This window comes from Schistocerca gregaria, chromosome 5 (genome assembly GCF_023897955.1).
Source record: "Schistocerca gregaria isolate iqSchGreg1 chromosome 5, iqSchGreg1.2, whole genome shotgun sequence".
NCBI classification, from domain to species: Eukaryota; Metazoa; Arthropoda; class Insecta; order Orthoptera; family Acrididae; genus Schistocerca; species Schistocerca gregaria.
Window position 1 is genome coordinate 567,318,475 of NC_064924.1, and position 14,277 is coordinate 567,332,751.

Sequence of the window (14,277 nt, forward strand, 5' to 3'; positions counted from 1 at the left end):
TTTGCATGTGGACGTAATGTGCTGTTCCAGTCTCTTCTGTACCTAAGGTCCATCACCGTTCCCTACGTAATTCGGTGCTCTCCGATACACACGACCGAACAGCGGAGGAGTGGTACTCAAGCGTCAACTTTAGGTTACAATATCTCCGGATGTAATTAACATTTTACAATGCAACAAACGGCACTGATTACGTATTTGTTTATATGCTCGGATGTGCTAACAAAGCTAACGGGGTTCCATTTAAAAAAACCTAGGTTTGTGGTAAAAAAACATACTTCCGTGCATTTTTGTATGGTTTGTATTAAACAATTACACTAGCCCCTCTCCTCACGTTCGGTCTGTGGAATCGATTCGTCAGTATTTGATGTGGTTTACGAAATATATCCAGCGGTAACGGTAGGTGACTCACCCTGTATACACCTACCAGTTAGTAATACAAAAATTACAATAAAAGACAATAATCTGAGTCTTACAACGGGTCCAGCAGTCGTCCGAAATGCGCCACAGTCCACTGTAGCAGTGGTTGCGAGCTGTTTACATTGAACAGCACATCTGGGTGGGAGCCCAATGGGAAACTTTCCAAGTGTAACTGCTGCATCCCTGACTCTGTGAGAACATTGAAACCTACGTGTTGCTTGTCGCCTAGTGGCAACTAGATTACCACTTTCCGTTAGTTTCATGACAGACGCTTCATCAGTTATATTTACATACAGAAATTACAACTTGAGGTTTTATGGTAAATACGAATAGAAATTTTAAATAAGACACTGTTTCTGCAAATCAGTGTGTTCTGTAATGGCGGTAAATTGTACAAGCATGCATCTTTTTCGTAATTTTGTAATTGAAAGTTTAGGAGGTACTTGGGCTAGAAAGCGTTAATTTGTTCCCAATTCGCCAGGCACGGATACAAGTTGGTATCATGACCGTCGTGAGAAAAAGCAAAAGCACTGATGTGAACAAATTATTATGATTATATTGAAACATTTTATATATTCATATACTAGGCATTTGTGAAACGTTAAAAGTGGAGGTGATGCCAAATGACATTGCAAAAGGGGGGGCACCTCCAACTCACCACTCTCATCTGTACGAGGTGACGTTCAATAAGTAATGCAGCACGCTTTTTCTCTGCCAATTTCGGGTGGAAAAAATGTGGAGTAGTTGTGGGACACCTTGGGATAGTCTCGCCTTAGCCTCTGCAGTTTCACGAAGTTCCGATAGGTGGCAGCGCTATACGTAGCCTCCAAAATGGCGTCTGTAACGAGGAAGCATTCCATGCAGAGAGTTTTCACTGAATGTCTTTTGTTGCAAAACCAGGGCATCGCAGATATTCATAAGCGCTTGCAAAATGTTGTTCAGTGACCTGACAGGGAACAAAAGCACGATGAGATATTGGGCGAGGCGTCTGTCATCATCACAACAAGGTCGTGGAAATCTGTCCAAACTTCTGCGTGCTGGCCGGCGTTAAGCAGCTGTGAATCCTGCAATGTTGGAAACTGCAGACATTCTCATTCCAGATCACACACACACACACGAACAAAACAAAATAAAATAAAAAAGAGCAAACGAACTTGTTTTCCTCAGGCCTCACACACGTCTGCGCACCCGGGAGGAGCTCACAAAACTGCACCGATCAGTTGTTCCTCATCCACCCCACAGTCTGTATCACGCACCTTCCCACGTCCATGCTTTTGGACCAATGAAGGATACAGAACGAGATTTTCACTCTCCAGCGGAGTGTGCGCTGATATGAAACTTCGTGGCAGACCAAAACTGTGTGCCGGACCGAGACTCGAACTCGGGACCTTTGCCTTTCGCAGGCAAGTGCTCCACCAACTGAGCTACCAAAGCACGACTCACGCCCCGTCCTCACAGCTTTAATTCTGCCAGTACCTCGTCTCCTACCTCCCAAACTTTACAGAAGCTCTCCTGCGAACCATGAGGGATACACTCTGCCGCAAGTAGTAAGTGGATGATGGGGAGGTTATTGATGTAGCAAGACTTTGTCTGCTATCTCGACAAATAGAGTGGTACCACGCGGGCATACGGGCTCTCCCAGTAAGCTGGCGGAAGGTCATCGCATTGAACGGAGATTATTTTGAAAAATAGAAGTTTGTAGCCAAAAGAGTGGGGAATAATAAGGTGTATTGTAATCCTGAATAAAATCAACCTGGTTTTAGAAAAAAATGTGTTGCATCAGTTATTGAACGCCCCTCGTATTTTGGAGACGCCTGCTCATGCACCGGATCATAAATTATTTCATTATTTGGATAGGTGAGCTACACTAACCGCAGTCTATGAAGAACAAACTACTCAATCTCACAAGCTAACCTAACCTAACCTAACCTAACCTAACCTAACCTAACCAGTCGCGAATAAAACAGTGACCCGTATATACAATAAGTTTCCTTTAATTTACTTCGGTGGTCACAAACGTTTTGTTAACAGATTACCGGTTTCGGTCTATAATGACCATCATCAGATCTGTTTTATAAAAACAAAGTCCTAATGTATGTGCATATGATGCTATTTATATATATTTGACGATGTTAGTGCTGACTGTGCGTTTAACATTTGACGATGCCACTATGGCTGCAGTACATTAGGACTTCGTTTGTATAAAACATATCTGATGATGGTCATTATAGACAGAAACCGTCAATCTGTTAACAAAAAGTTAGTGACCATAGACGTAAATTAAAGGAAACTTAAACTACTCAGTGCCAAACTTCAAGCTCGCCAACTTTGATCGAAAAGATATGTTAAACGCCAGTCCACGTATTTCGCCAATGGAATTTCATTGCAGAGCACGCAGCTCTGCAGCACACAGTAGTTGAATTTTTTAATCTTCCTATAAATCGCATGTTGTAGTTTATGTAAATATGTGGTGAATGCCCAAGCCGAAAACTTTTAGTGCAGTATTGTGAGTGTGTCCGTGTTCCAGTATAACTCTGGAAAGCCTGGACCAATTTCATCGGAATATGGTGTGTGTGCGACTTATGTGCGTACCTAAAGATCAACTTGCTGAATCGTTTGAGTTCTTTTACTGTTAAAGGTAAAACTGTGCTGACCCGCAGATTGGTTTGACCACCACAGTGCTTGTACTCGTGTCATCCTTTTAGATGTGGTAGTAGTGTCCTTGCTCTCTTCTGACGTGTGAACTCTCGTATGCAGCCGTTGATAGGGGTCATACAGTTTAAGATGCACCACAGTGTAGCTTGGAATAATTTTACATAATCAAGTCATTGCAAAGATGAAATAAGCGACAAGTAATATACTGGAGAACAACTCCGCATATTTGGAACTGCAGGAAGGCACAGTTGTTTTTATGCTTGGGTGCATTATACATTACTGGCCATTAAAATTGCTACACCACGAAAATGACGTGCTACAGACGCGAAATTTAACCGACAGGAAGAAGACGCTGTGATATGCAAATAATTAGTTTTTCAGAGCATTCACACAAGGTTGGTGCCGGTGGCGACACCTACAACGTGCTGAGATGAGGAAAGTTTCCAACCGATTTCTCATACACAAGCAACAGTTGACCGGCATTGCCTGGTGGTACGTTGTTGTGATGCCTCGTGTAAGGAAGAGAAATGCATACCATCACGTTTCCGACTTTGATAAAGGTCGGATTGTAGCCTATCGCGGTTTGTCGTATCGCAATATTGCTGCTCGCGTTGGTCGAGGTCCAATGACTGTTAGCAGAATATGCAATCGGTGGGTTCAGGAGGGTAATACGGTACGACGTGCTGGATCCCAACGGCCTCGTATCACTAGCAGTCGAAATGACAGGCATCTTATTCGCGTGGCTGTAACGGTTCGTGCAGCCACGCCTCGATCGCTGAGTCAACACATGAGGACGTTTGCAACATTTCGACGACGTTTGCAGCAACATGGACTATCAGCTCGGAGACCATGGCTGCGGTTACCCTTGACGCTGCATCACAGACAGGAGCGTCTGCGATGGTGTACTCGACGACGAACCTGGGTGCACGAATGGCAAAACGTCATTTTTTCGGATGAATCCAAGTTCTGTTTACAGCATCATGACTGTGGCATCCGTGTTTGGCGACATGGCGGTGAATGCACATTCGAAGCGTGTATTCGTCATCGCCATACTGGCGTATCACCCGGCGTGATGGTATGGGGTGCCATTGGTTACACGTCTCGGTCACCTCTTGTTCGCATTGAACAGTGAACGTTACATTTTAGATGTGTTACGACCCTTGGCTCCACCCTTCATTCGATCCCTGCTAAACCCTATATCTCAGCAGGATAATGCACGACCGCATGTTGCAGGTCCTGTACGGGCCTTTGTGGATACAGAAATTGTCGACTGCTGCACATTCTCCAGATCTCTCACCAATTGAAAACGTCTGGTCAATGGTGGCCGAGCAACTGGCTCGTCACAATACGCCAGCCACTAGTCTCGATGAACTGTGGTATCGTGTTGAAGCTGCATGGGTAGCTGTACCTGTACACGCCATCCAAGCTCTGTTTGACTCAATGCCCAGGCGTATCAAGGCCGTCACCATACGCCAGCCACTAGTCTCGATGAACTGTGGTATCGTGTTGAAGCTGCATGGGTAGCTGTACCTGTACACGCCATCCAAGCTCTGTTTGACTCAATGCCCAGGCGTATCAAGGCCGTTAATACGGCCAACGGTGGTTGTTCTGGGTACTGATTTCTCAGGGTCTATGCACCCAAAGTGCGTGAAAATGTGATCACATGTCAGTTCTAGTATAATATATTTGTCCAATGAATACCCGTTTATCATCTGCATTTCTTCTTGGTGTAGCAATTTTAATGGCCAGTAGTGTACATCTGAGGCGGACTGTATGGAGCAGGAAGAAGTGTCAGTCACACGGCGCTTCCATGGAGCACAACCAGACGAACGCAGACACCGGGGCCCGCCGTGCTGTGTGTGTAAAGCTGCTGTTCCTGCTATGCAGCGCTACTGCACCCCTCCTGCTCTGCGTATGTACGTCATCCGGCTTCAAGGCGAACAAGCAGTGGCAGACGCATCGTGGAAATTCCCTGCGCTTCCGCGTGGCCAGTGGCCCACAAATCCGTGTCCACGTACTTACTTTATTTTTCTCCGGCTGCACGGGGTCAGGTGCGCCACAGCAGCTTCCTCGCAGAGGCAGGTAACACATACGCAGTGTCGCCAAAACGCTCCGGAGTCCGGACGTACATGTCAAGTTAAATGTAAGAGGAATGCGTGTCACCAACTTCTTACACTGAGTTTATGGTTCGCTTCTCGCTTGTTAAGGACAGGTCCTATTCCAATGCTGAGGAACATCTTATTGATGGCGTGGTTCACTGACTCTCCAGTCAATAAACTTTCCGCAAAATCAATGTCATTTTTTGAAGTGATCTAAGCATTCGTTGCTCCTCTCAACCATTCCGCCATTCGCCTTTGCTGTTGCTTATCTACTGCATAGAGCATGCGCAGCAGTCCACTGTTCCTCTCTGAGATATGGAAATGAGTCAAAGATATACATTTCTTTTTATTTTCTATTGACCAACTAGGAGAACGTAACAACTGCAATTCCCTTCTTTACTTGTTGTTTTCTATTTTTCCAGTGCTCGTCCATCTTCCGTCCATGTTGTTCCCGATCCCTTATTTCTGCTGCATTGAAAGCCTTCTAATTTTACGCATTACTTTAGTGAAACATAATTAATGATGTGGGATTACGAAAAACTATCTTATTACCGCAATTAATGATGTAGTATTACAAAAGACTATCTTATTAGTACTAATGATAATTATATAATACCTAAAACTTGAACTTTAAGAATTGGGTTGGGTTGTTGTGGGGGAGGAGATCAGACAGCGAAGTCATCGGTCTCATTGGATTAGGGAAGGACGGGGAAGGAAGTCGGCCGTGCCCTTTCAAAGGAACCATCCCGGCATTTGCCTGGAGTGATTTAGGGAAATCACGGAAAACCTAAATCAGGGTGGCCGGACGCCGGATTGAACCGTCGTCCTCCCGAATGCGAGTCCAGTGTGCTAAACACTGCGCCACCTCGCTCGGTTTTAAGAATTGATGTGAAGATATGGAGTACAAGTAGTAGCCAACAGAGAGTTCTTTAATTCAGTCAGATATTCCACCACGCTGCCACACATTTAATACGAGTAAACCCCCAGTCCTCGATGTATCGAACTCAGATGTAAAAAAGAACGTTAAACTTTGGATACTTTACAAATGAATTGATGTGTTAAATATTTGACTCAAAGCATGTGAGCGAGAAAAGGTTTTAAATCGTTCGAAATTATGTTTAAAGTATGTTGAAAGTTGCTAAGCGCTCTAACTATCAAGCACCAGATGACTTTAGTCTGGATATCTTGTGCTCCGTTTAATTAAAAGCAAGTTTTTCGCGGATCTCAGTGTTTATGACGTCATATCGCGGCAGTTTTAGTGCATACAAACAGCGAAAAGTAGTAAGTGATAAAGTTTTTCATCATTTTGTGGGCGGTGCATGCAAGAAAAAGTCACGTAAAGATTTGCAGTTATGAGTCAAGTTTGTTGAAAGTCACGAATGATGCTCATTCTCGTATGCTGTATCAATACATTCTGTGTAATCTGCATGCGCTGAGTTACGCTGACTGAACATATATACATCGTTTCTAACTTTAGTATTTACCTTTCTATTTTAAAACTTTGAAATCAGATTATTCTTCCTAATGAATAGATTATGTCAGCATTTTAAACTCAGTCAGTAATTACAGGAAATACGTGCTTAGAGTCAAATATTCAACACCTTAATTTGTAAATCAAATTTTTGTTGCCTCTGTTGCTGTTGGATAGGCAGCCTGTAACTAGGACTGTGAAACATGAATTTATGTATTTATTTACTTTTTTATTATCGATCTTTAAGCATTAAAAATTCAATCAGCTTCGTATTTTGTGTACATGCGTGCTTAAATATTGGGTACAATTACATAAATAGGATACGTGGTGTAAAAGATATTTTAGATTCGTATTGTATACCAAGATACAGAAGTGACCATCATGCTGCACATGAGATACTTAACGTAGCATACATATATAAGTTCAGTCTAAGTGAAACTGTATCAGTACTGAGCATGACCTTTAAGCCATTCCTGTGTGATGTTCTTAAACATCCTCAGCGACACATTGTGTTTCTATAATGGCAACATTTTAAGTACTTTTACCCCATGTATTTGTAACTGGTCTGAGTTTTCTTAAGTCTACCGACTGTGATGTCGATCTGTTGTTTTAGATGTGTGTTACGTTGGACAAAAAATTATCGTAATTTGTGACTGTGCTGATGTTATTTTAGTTTTTTAAAATATGGTCTACAAGAATCATTATTTAGGACTCCGCAGATGTATCTAATTGCCTTCTTTCGCCAAATGAAAACTGTTTTTGCTCCAGGTGAATTCCTTCGTAACGAAACGGCATATGCCGTGTGGATGTGGAAAAATTCATAGTATGTCTTGAAAAATAGCTTATCACTAACACATGACCATAATTTACCCAGAAATATGTAACAAATCCTAATTTAGTGTAGAAATAATCGGTGTGACTCTTCCATGTTAAATATGAGGCAAGATGGACCACAAGATGTTTAGCTGAAGCACAGTCGTTGCATCAATGTTCATACATAAGCTGGGGAGAATATTTACAGTTTTTTCATGTTTAATACGCAATTCATTAACTTGGAACCACTTACTGGCTGTTCTGAGACGAGCCCTACTGTCCTCCTTCAGTGATTCAAGTCTTTGCCAACTGTAACAAAATCTCCAACATCGCAAAAAACCAAGAGCGAGAATTTTATGTTCTGTCGCTTGCTAAGCGCAAACTGTAAGTCCTATAGAAGAAAGGACCTTTTTGTAGGAAATTTAATGTAGTTAGATTATGTACTGGGATAGGTTTCCGCTGGAGGCCTCGAATTTAGAGTTATTCAAGAAAAACTCGTTTGGAGGTCACATTTGTAAGATTTTCTTGAATAATTATAAACCTATGGCCTCTAGCGAAAACGTATCCCAGTACAAAATTAAACTACAATGAATTTCCTGCAAGAGTGTCCTGTTCATTTTTTCTTTAGGTCTTATAGTTTGTCTTTAGCGAGTGGCAGAATATAACAATTTTGCATATGGTATTTGAACGTGTCGTGGGTTGCATAGAATTAAATGTGTAGGGGCAGCTGAATTACCCTATGTACTGTTAAGACTAAAGAGCCAAACACAGGACCCTGTTGGACTCCGTGCGTGATATTCCTGACATCTACATCTACGTGATTACTCTGCTATTCACATGCTGTCTACCATTCCACTCTCGAACGGCACGCCTGAAAAACGAGCACTTAAATTTTTCCGTGCGAGCACTGGTTTCTCTTATTTTATCGTGATGAACATTTCTCCCTATGTAGGTGGGTGTCAACAGAATGTATTCGCAATCGGAGGAGAAAACTGATGATTGAAATTTCATGAGAAGATCCCGTCACAACGAAAAACGCCTTTGTTTTAATGATTGCCACTTCAATTCACGTATCATGTCTGTGACACTATCTCCCATATTTCGCGATAATACAAAACGAGCAGCCCTTCTTGGTACTTTTTCGATATCATCCGTCAGTCCCACCTGATGCGGATCCCACGCCGCATACAATACTCCAGAATAGGTCGGACAAGCATAGTTTAAGCAGTCTCTTTGGTAGACCTGTTGCACCTTCTAAGTGTTCTGCAATGAATCACAGTCTTTGGTTCGCTCTAGCCACAATATTACCTATGTGATCGTTCCAATTTAGGTTATTTGTAATTGTAATCCCTAAGTATTTAGTTGAATTTACAGCCTTCAGATTTATATGACTTACCGCGTAATCGAAATTTACCTGATTTCTTTTAGTACTCATGTGAATAACTTCGAACGTTTCTTTATTGAGGGTAATTGCCACTTTTCGCACCATACAGATATCTTATCTAAATCATTTTGCAAGTCTTTTGATCATCTGATGACTTTACAAGACGGTAAGTGACAGAATCATCTGCAAACAATCTAAGACGGCTACTCAGATTGTCTCCTATGTCGTTAATACAGATCAGGAACAATAGAGGGCCTGTAACACTTCCTTGGGGAACGCCGGATATTACTTCTGTTTTACTCGATGACTTTCCGTCTATTTCAACGAACTGAGACCTTTCTTTCTGACAGGAAATCACGAATCCAGTCGCACAACTGAGGCGATACTCCGTAGGCACGCAGTTTGATTAGAAGACGCTTGTGAGGAACGGTGTCGAAAGCCTTCTGGAAATAAAAAAATATGGAATCAATTTGACATCCCCTGTCGATAGCACTTATTACTTCATGAGTCTACAGAGCTAGTTGTGATTCACAAAAACGATATTTTCTGAATCCGTGCTATGTGTCAATAAATCGTTTTCCTCGAGGTATTTCATAATGTTCGAATACAGTATATGTTCTAAAACCCTACTGCATATCGACGTTAGTGATATAGGCCTGTAATTCAGCGGATTACTCCTACTGGCCTTTTTTGGTATTGGAGCGACTTGAGCAATGTTTCTGTCTTTAGGTACGGATCTTTCTGTGAGCGAGTGGTTGTATATAATTGCTGAATATGGAGCTATTTTATCAGCATATTCTGAGGGGAGCCTGACTGGTATATAATCTGGACCGGAGGCCTTGCCTTTATTGAGTGGTTTAAACTGCTTCGTTACTTCCGAGGATATCTACTTCTATGTTTCTCATCTTGGCAGTTGTTCTTGATTGAAATTCAGGAATATTTACTTCGTCTTCTTTGGTGAAGAAGTTTCAGAAAACGGTGTTTAATAATTCTGCTTTAGTGGCACTGTCATCAGTGACTTCACCGTTGTTACCGCGTAGTGAAGGTATTGATTGTGTCTTGCCACCGGTGTGCTTTATGTATGACCAGAATCTCTTTGACCTGATACTGTCGAACTGCACGATAGGATCTGATCGAATATCGTTCTGAGCCTCTAAAACCGCTGGAGTACAGTTTTTCTAGTAGAATTGTATGGCTGACGGAGTCAAATGCTTTGCTAAGAACCACAAATATAGCATGACAGATAATATCGTTCATAAACCGGGATAGCCGTTTAGTGATCTGTTACCCAGTACTGCTAATGATGTGATTGTGACGGTGCTGTGCATTGTAATTGAAATACCGCCTCTTTTTTCAGCAGTGCAGGCACGCAGCCTGGCGGAGGCGGCGTCTGCGGTGGGGCGTGGCGCGGCGGCGGCGGCGCCGGGGGCGGAGGCGGTAGCGCCGGCGGGCGAGCTGGAGTCGCTGCCCAGCTACACGATCGTGTCCGGACTGCCCTCGTACGACGAGGCCCTGGACCAGCTGCGGCGCACGCGGCTGCAGCTGACCCAGCCGGACCAACCCGCCAAGCTGTCCGCCGAGGAGCTGTTCGCCACGTACAAGGTGTACCAGGTGTCGTAACGCAGGCCGCGCCGCCTCCCAGGGAGGTGGCTGCCGCTCTGCACATCACCCCGCATTCCTCCGCGTCGCCCGCGTGGTGTGTGGCTGCTCTGCAAGATCTCTGCGCTCAGAAGACTGGATCCGTGTGACATTTTACCAGACACCGGGGAGTGTACTGACCAGTAGTGGTATTTTCAGACCACTTGGCCTTTTTGTCTCGTTTGACAGTCTGTGCAGACCCCGCATATGCAAAGACAATTGCATCGAGCGAGGTCGAGGCATTTGTTCTTGCAAACCACAAATGGATACTGCACATCTCTATCATTTTAGAAGAAAACACATTATTAGGGAAGGTTTTTTCCACGCAAGAATACATTTTGTCATCGTATGGCCTGTCCACAAGTGCAGCCGTACCATCTTGAAATTATTTATGCCACTCCGAGATGGGGTTACTGTCGAAGTTCTCTTATCCTTGCAGAGTTTACTTCTGCTGTGAATGCAATGTAGGCCTACTACAAATCAGTCGAAGAATGGAAATGGAAAACTTTCTAAATGCCACAAAATGCGTTTTCGGAGCTATTGTGTTCTCCGGACTCTGTTGCGTGTCCCTAGACTTGATCCAGGTGCCCACCCACGGAGAAGTCATTCAAACATGCCTGAGTAGATGGCGTATAGTCTCTGGTTTTTGTCGATCGCACTTCCACTAGTTGTAAACCTAATGCTTTATTCTGAACTTGTATTACCGCAAAAAGTGCTGCCTCTGTCTTAATGAAGCTTGGAGCAAAAACTTTCGTCCTTCTATTATATCGAAAACTAACGTTTTTGAGACCGTGGCTGCGTACAAAATACAACCCGATTCTTGCAGAGAAGGTAACAGCAACCAGCCACTGTTAACAATGCTGTTTATTTACATAATTTGTGCCATTACCAGTGCATCTTCAGACAGCTGTTCACGCTTATATTTGCTGTTGTTTACATTAGTTATTGGCTGTTGGGGGCAACAGGGAGACTTGCTGGCTCCTAAAATATGGGGTATTAAAAAGTTCTCGCACATTTCCAGCGATAATTCTTTGATTATACTAAATCACCGATTTTGCATTATTGAGCGCTATAGGAAATTCTGTGTTTTTAAAAAAGTTTGTTCCTCTTTCTCCACTTTGAGTATTAAGTCCGAATTTTTCCTATTTCATTTTTTCTTAATTCTCAGTAAAATCTTAAAATAATTTGTTTATTACTATAAAAATACTAATGAAATAGGCTCACCATATTGGCATCGTATTAATATACCGTATAAACATTGAGTGGCTACCTATCAGTCCTATGAGATACAAAACATATTTAATCATTCCCTTTAAATTTATTTGTGAGGACACTAACCAAACTCACCGAATCACTTGTATATAAAAATAGTAACATTAGAATCTTGCTTCCACTTGAATAAATTGCTGCAGGCGCCCATCTTAGAATTCATCAGTTTCCCTTGTATCACTTACAATTTTCCTAATGAAGTATTTATTTTCTAATTTGTTTCCATATTTTTTCGGTGATGTGATGAGCAGCATACTTCTGTGGTATCACAACACCTTTTCAAATTTCTGAATACAGATCAGTTATGTACAAAAAGAGATAAATAGCCGTTTCATTTTCCTGACAAATGTCAGATTTGGCACTTAGAATGTTTTCCATTTCCATTCTTCAATTATTTATTGCTTGAAGAGTGCGAAAACACTAATTAACAGAAGGGTGAATGTTATGGAGGACATGTCTGATGTAGGTGCCATCTGCCAAAGTCTTTCAAATAACTGACGAATAAATGTGATCTTTCAGGCTTTCTCAGTCAAATTGTTAGTCTTCATAGTTTCTAACTTGCAACAAAGATAGTTTTGTCATTCCCCATAATGTGTCGACACCTTTCCTTCTTGTTTTCTTCAGGTTATCAAATACAAATCCCAGTTTTTTTTTGCTGCCAGTTATCCTTTTGGTTTTGTCAAAAATTCAAACAGCGAGCTGGCAGTAGTATAAGATTCCATTGAAACATCGATTGGAGCTGCTGAGCTGTGTCATTTACTTTCTTTAGTAAAAAAATTAATTTCCCTTTGATAGCCCTGTTCCTGATGACCGTCTATTCAAACATAATCGAAGTCAGTCACTAAACTCTATCACCCATCATATGTGAATACATGGTCATTAAGTATGCAGTTGTTACAAGGAAATACACTTTGTCAATAAAGAGAAGCGACGAGACACCAACATAGTCACTTTATAAACTTATAGAAAGCAAGTAGGAAAGCTGTTGAAATATTGTGGGAAAATTAAACTCAATTAAAAAATTGAAAAATCCAGAGGTTAACTTGGGCAAACATAGATGTTAACACTACCTCATGTTTCCCAGTGGATCTGTTATACGAAGTGATATCTGCTTTGTTTTTGTACAGTATACAAGCGTGCGTCTTTTTCTAATTCATTCTTGTTTAATTTGAAATTTATTTCCCTTTCAGAAAAGATACTTATATAATGTTATGATAATAAAGTCTCATATCACTGAAATATTCTTGTGAACTTGTGTTAAGTAGCAAGAAAATACAAGTGCAAATTCGCAAATGATATTTGTTACGTTCTTTACCTGTAAACTTTTATTTACAGCCAATTCAAAATATTTTACATTAAGTCTTCTGTTTCAGAGAAGAATGTACTGCAAGTATCTGCTAAATATAGATATAATATTTGCTCAGTATCACCAGAATTAAAAAAAATTCTCATCATTGAATTTCGTTCATAAATTGCTGTAAGAGAGAATATGAAAGATTTTATTAATTAACATGAAGTTAATTTTTCTTTCTTTCTTCGTTTTTGTCTCTTGTGTATACTGAAATATATATTACGCAGAGATTATGCCTCCAAACAATACTTCACAGCTTCACTGTACTTTGTTTGTCTTAGCAAATGGATGGTGAAGACTGTTCCTACAGATACATTCCACTCCTTCATGTGCCTTTTACATGTGTATCAAGGTTCTGTCTGGATGAACTCAGGGATGTGTAAAACTGCTAAATGCTTGCCTAATGTTATGATAAGATTGTGCGTTTGTAGCTTATCAGTAATCCTTTTTTGTAATATCAGTAATTGGAACATTAAAATACTTTTTTAATGTTTACAATATTTGGATTGAATATTTTGCTGCATATACAAATGATGATAATGTTGTAAAAAACAAAAGAACTATAATTTATGTATTTATTACGATTGTAAATAAATAGGAAGTATAGCAGTTTCATCTTGAAAACTGGTTGGATTTGAGAACTTTATAAATAATAGAAGTAATGTAGGTTTTACTCCTTTGTCAATTTGTTACAATTTGATCTGGACTTTAGGTAAATAGGTAATAGTCATATGCTGTCTAGTCACTTCATGACTGAAAACAGTCCCACATGTTCCTCATGACACTCACAGTTCTGTGGTTCTGGAACAAGTGGTGCGAAATTTGAGGTGTACATTGTTTAAATGTATGGAATGTCATAAATTTAAATCATGTACATAAGATTATGTTGTAATAAAATTATTTTGTATTTGAATTGCTGTTCCTTTGATAGTTTATTTTTCATCATATTGTTTGGCACATACTATTACAGCAGTACCAAATACCTGTGTGTCTTGAAGACTGCAGGAAAAGTGCATTGATCTTACATTTGCTGCCTGTCTGAAATAATTTTACTGGCTGAAAATGCTGGAACTGGCCATGTAACTGGCAAAGAGGTGCTGAGTGCGAATCGTGAGCCCCCTAGTAAGCAGTAGATACAGTTTGTAGTGCAGCTATTATCATGCGCAGCAAGCTGATTTTT

At 41.1% G+C, this 14,277-nt stretch overlaps 1 protein-coding gene across 2 annotated transcripts in view; it reads left to right on the forward strand.

Moving 5' to 3' along the window:
- Positions 1 to 14,006, forward strand: part of LOC126272842 (protein commissureless 2 homolog) — a 194,498-nt gene extending 180,492 nt beyond the window's left edge. The window contains exon 2 of one of the 2 annotated variants that reach the window (XM_049976044.1): positions 10,197 to 14,006. In XM_049976044.1, coding sequence (XP_049832001.1) covers positions 10,197 to 10,459 — 263 coding nt within the window. In that variant the 3' untranslated portion in view covers positions 10,460 to 14,006. The remainder of the gene's footprint in view (positions 1 to 10,196) is intronic. The other variant, XM_049976045.1, reaches the window with a different exon arrangement.
- Positions 14,007 to 14,277: the final 271 nt, after the last annotated feature.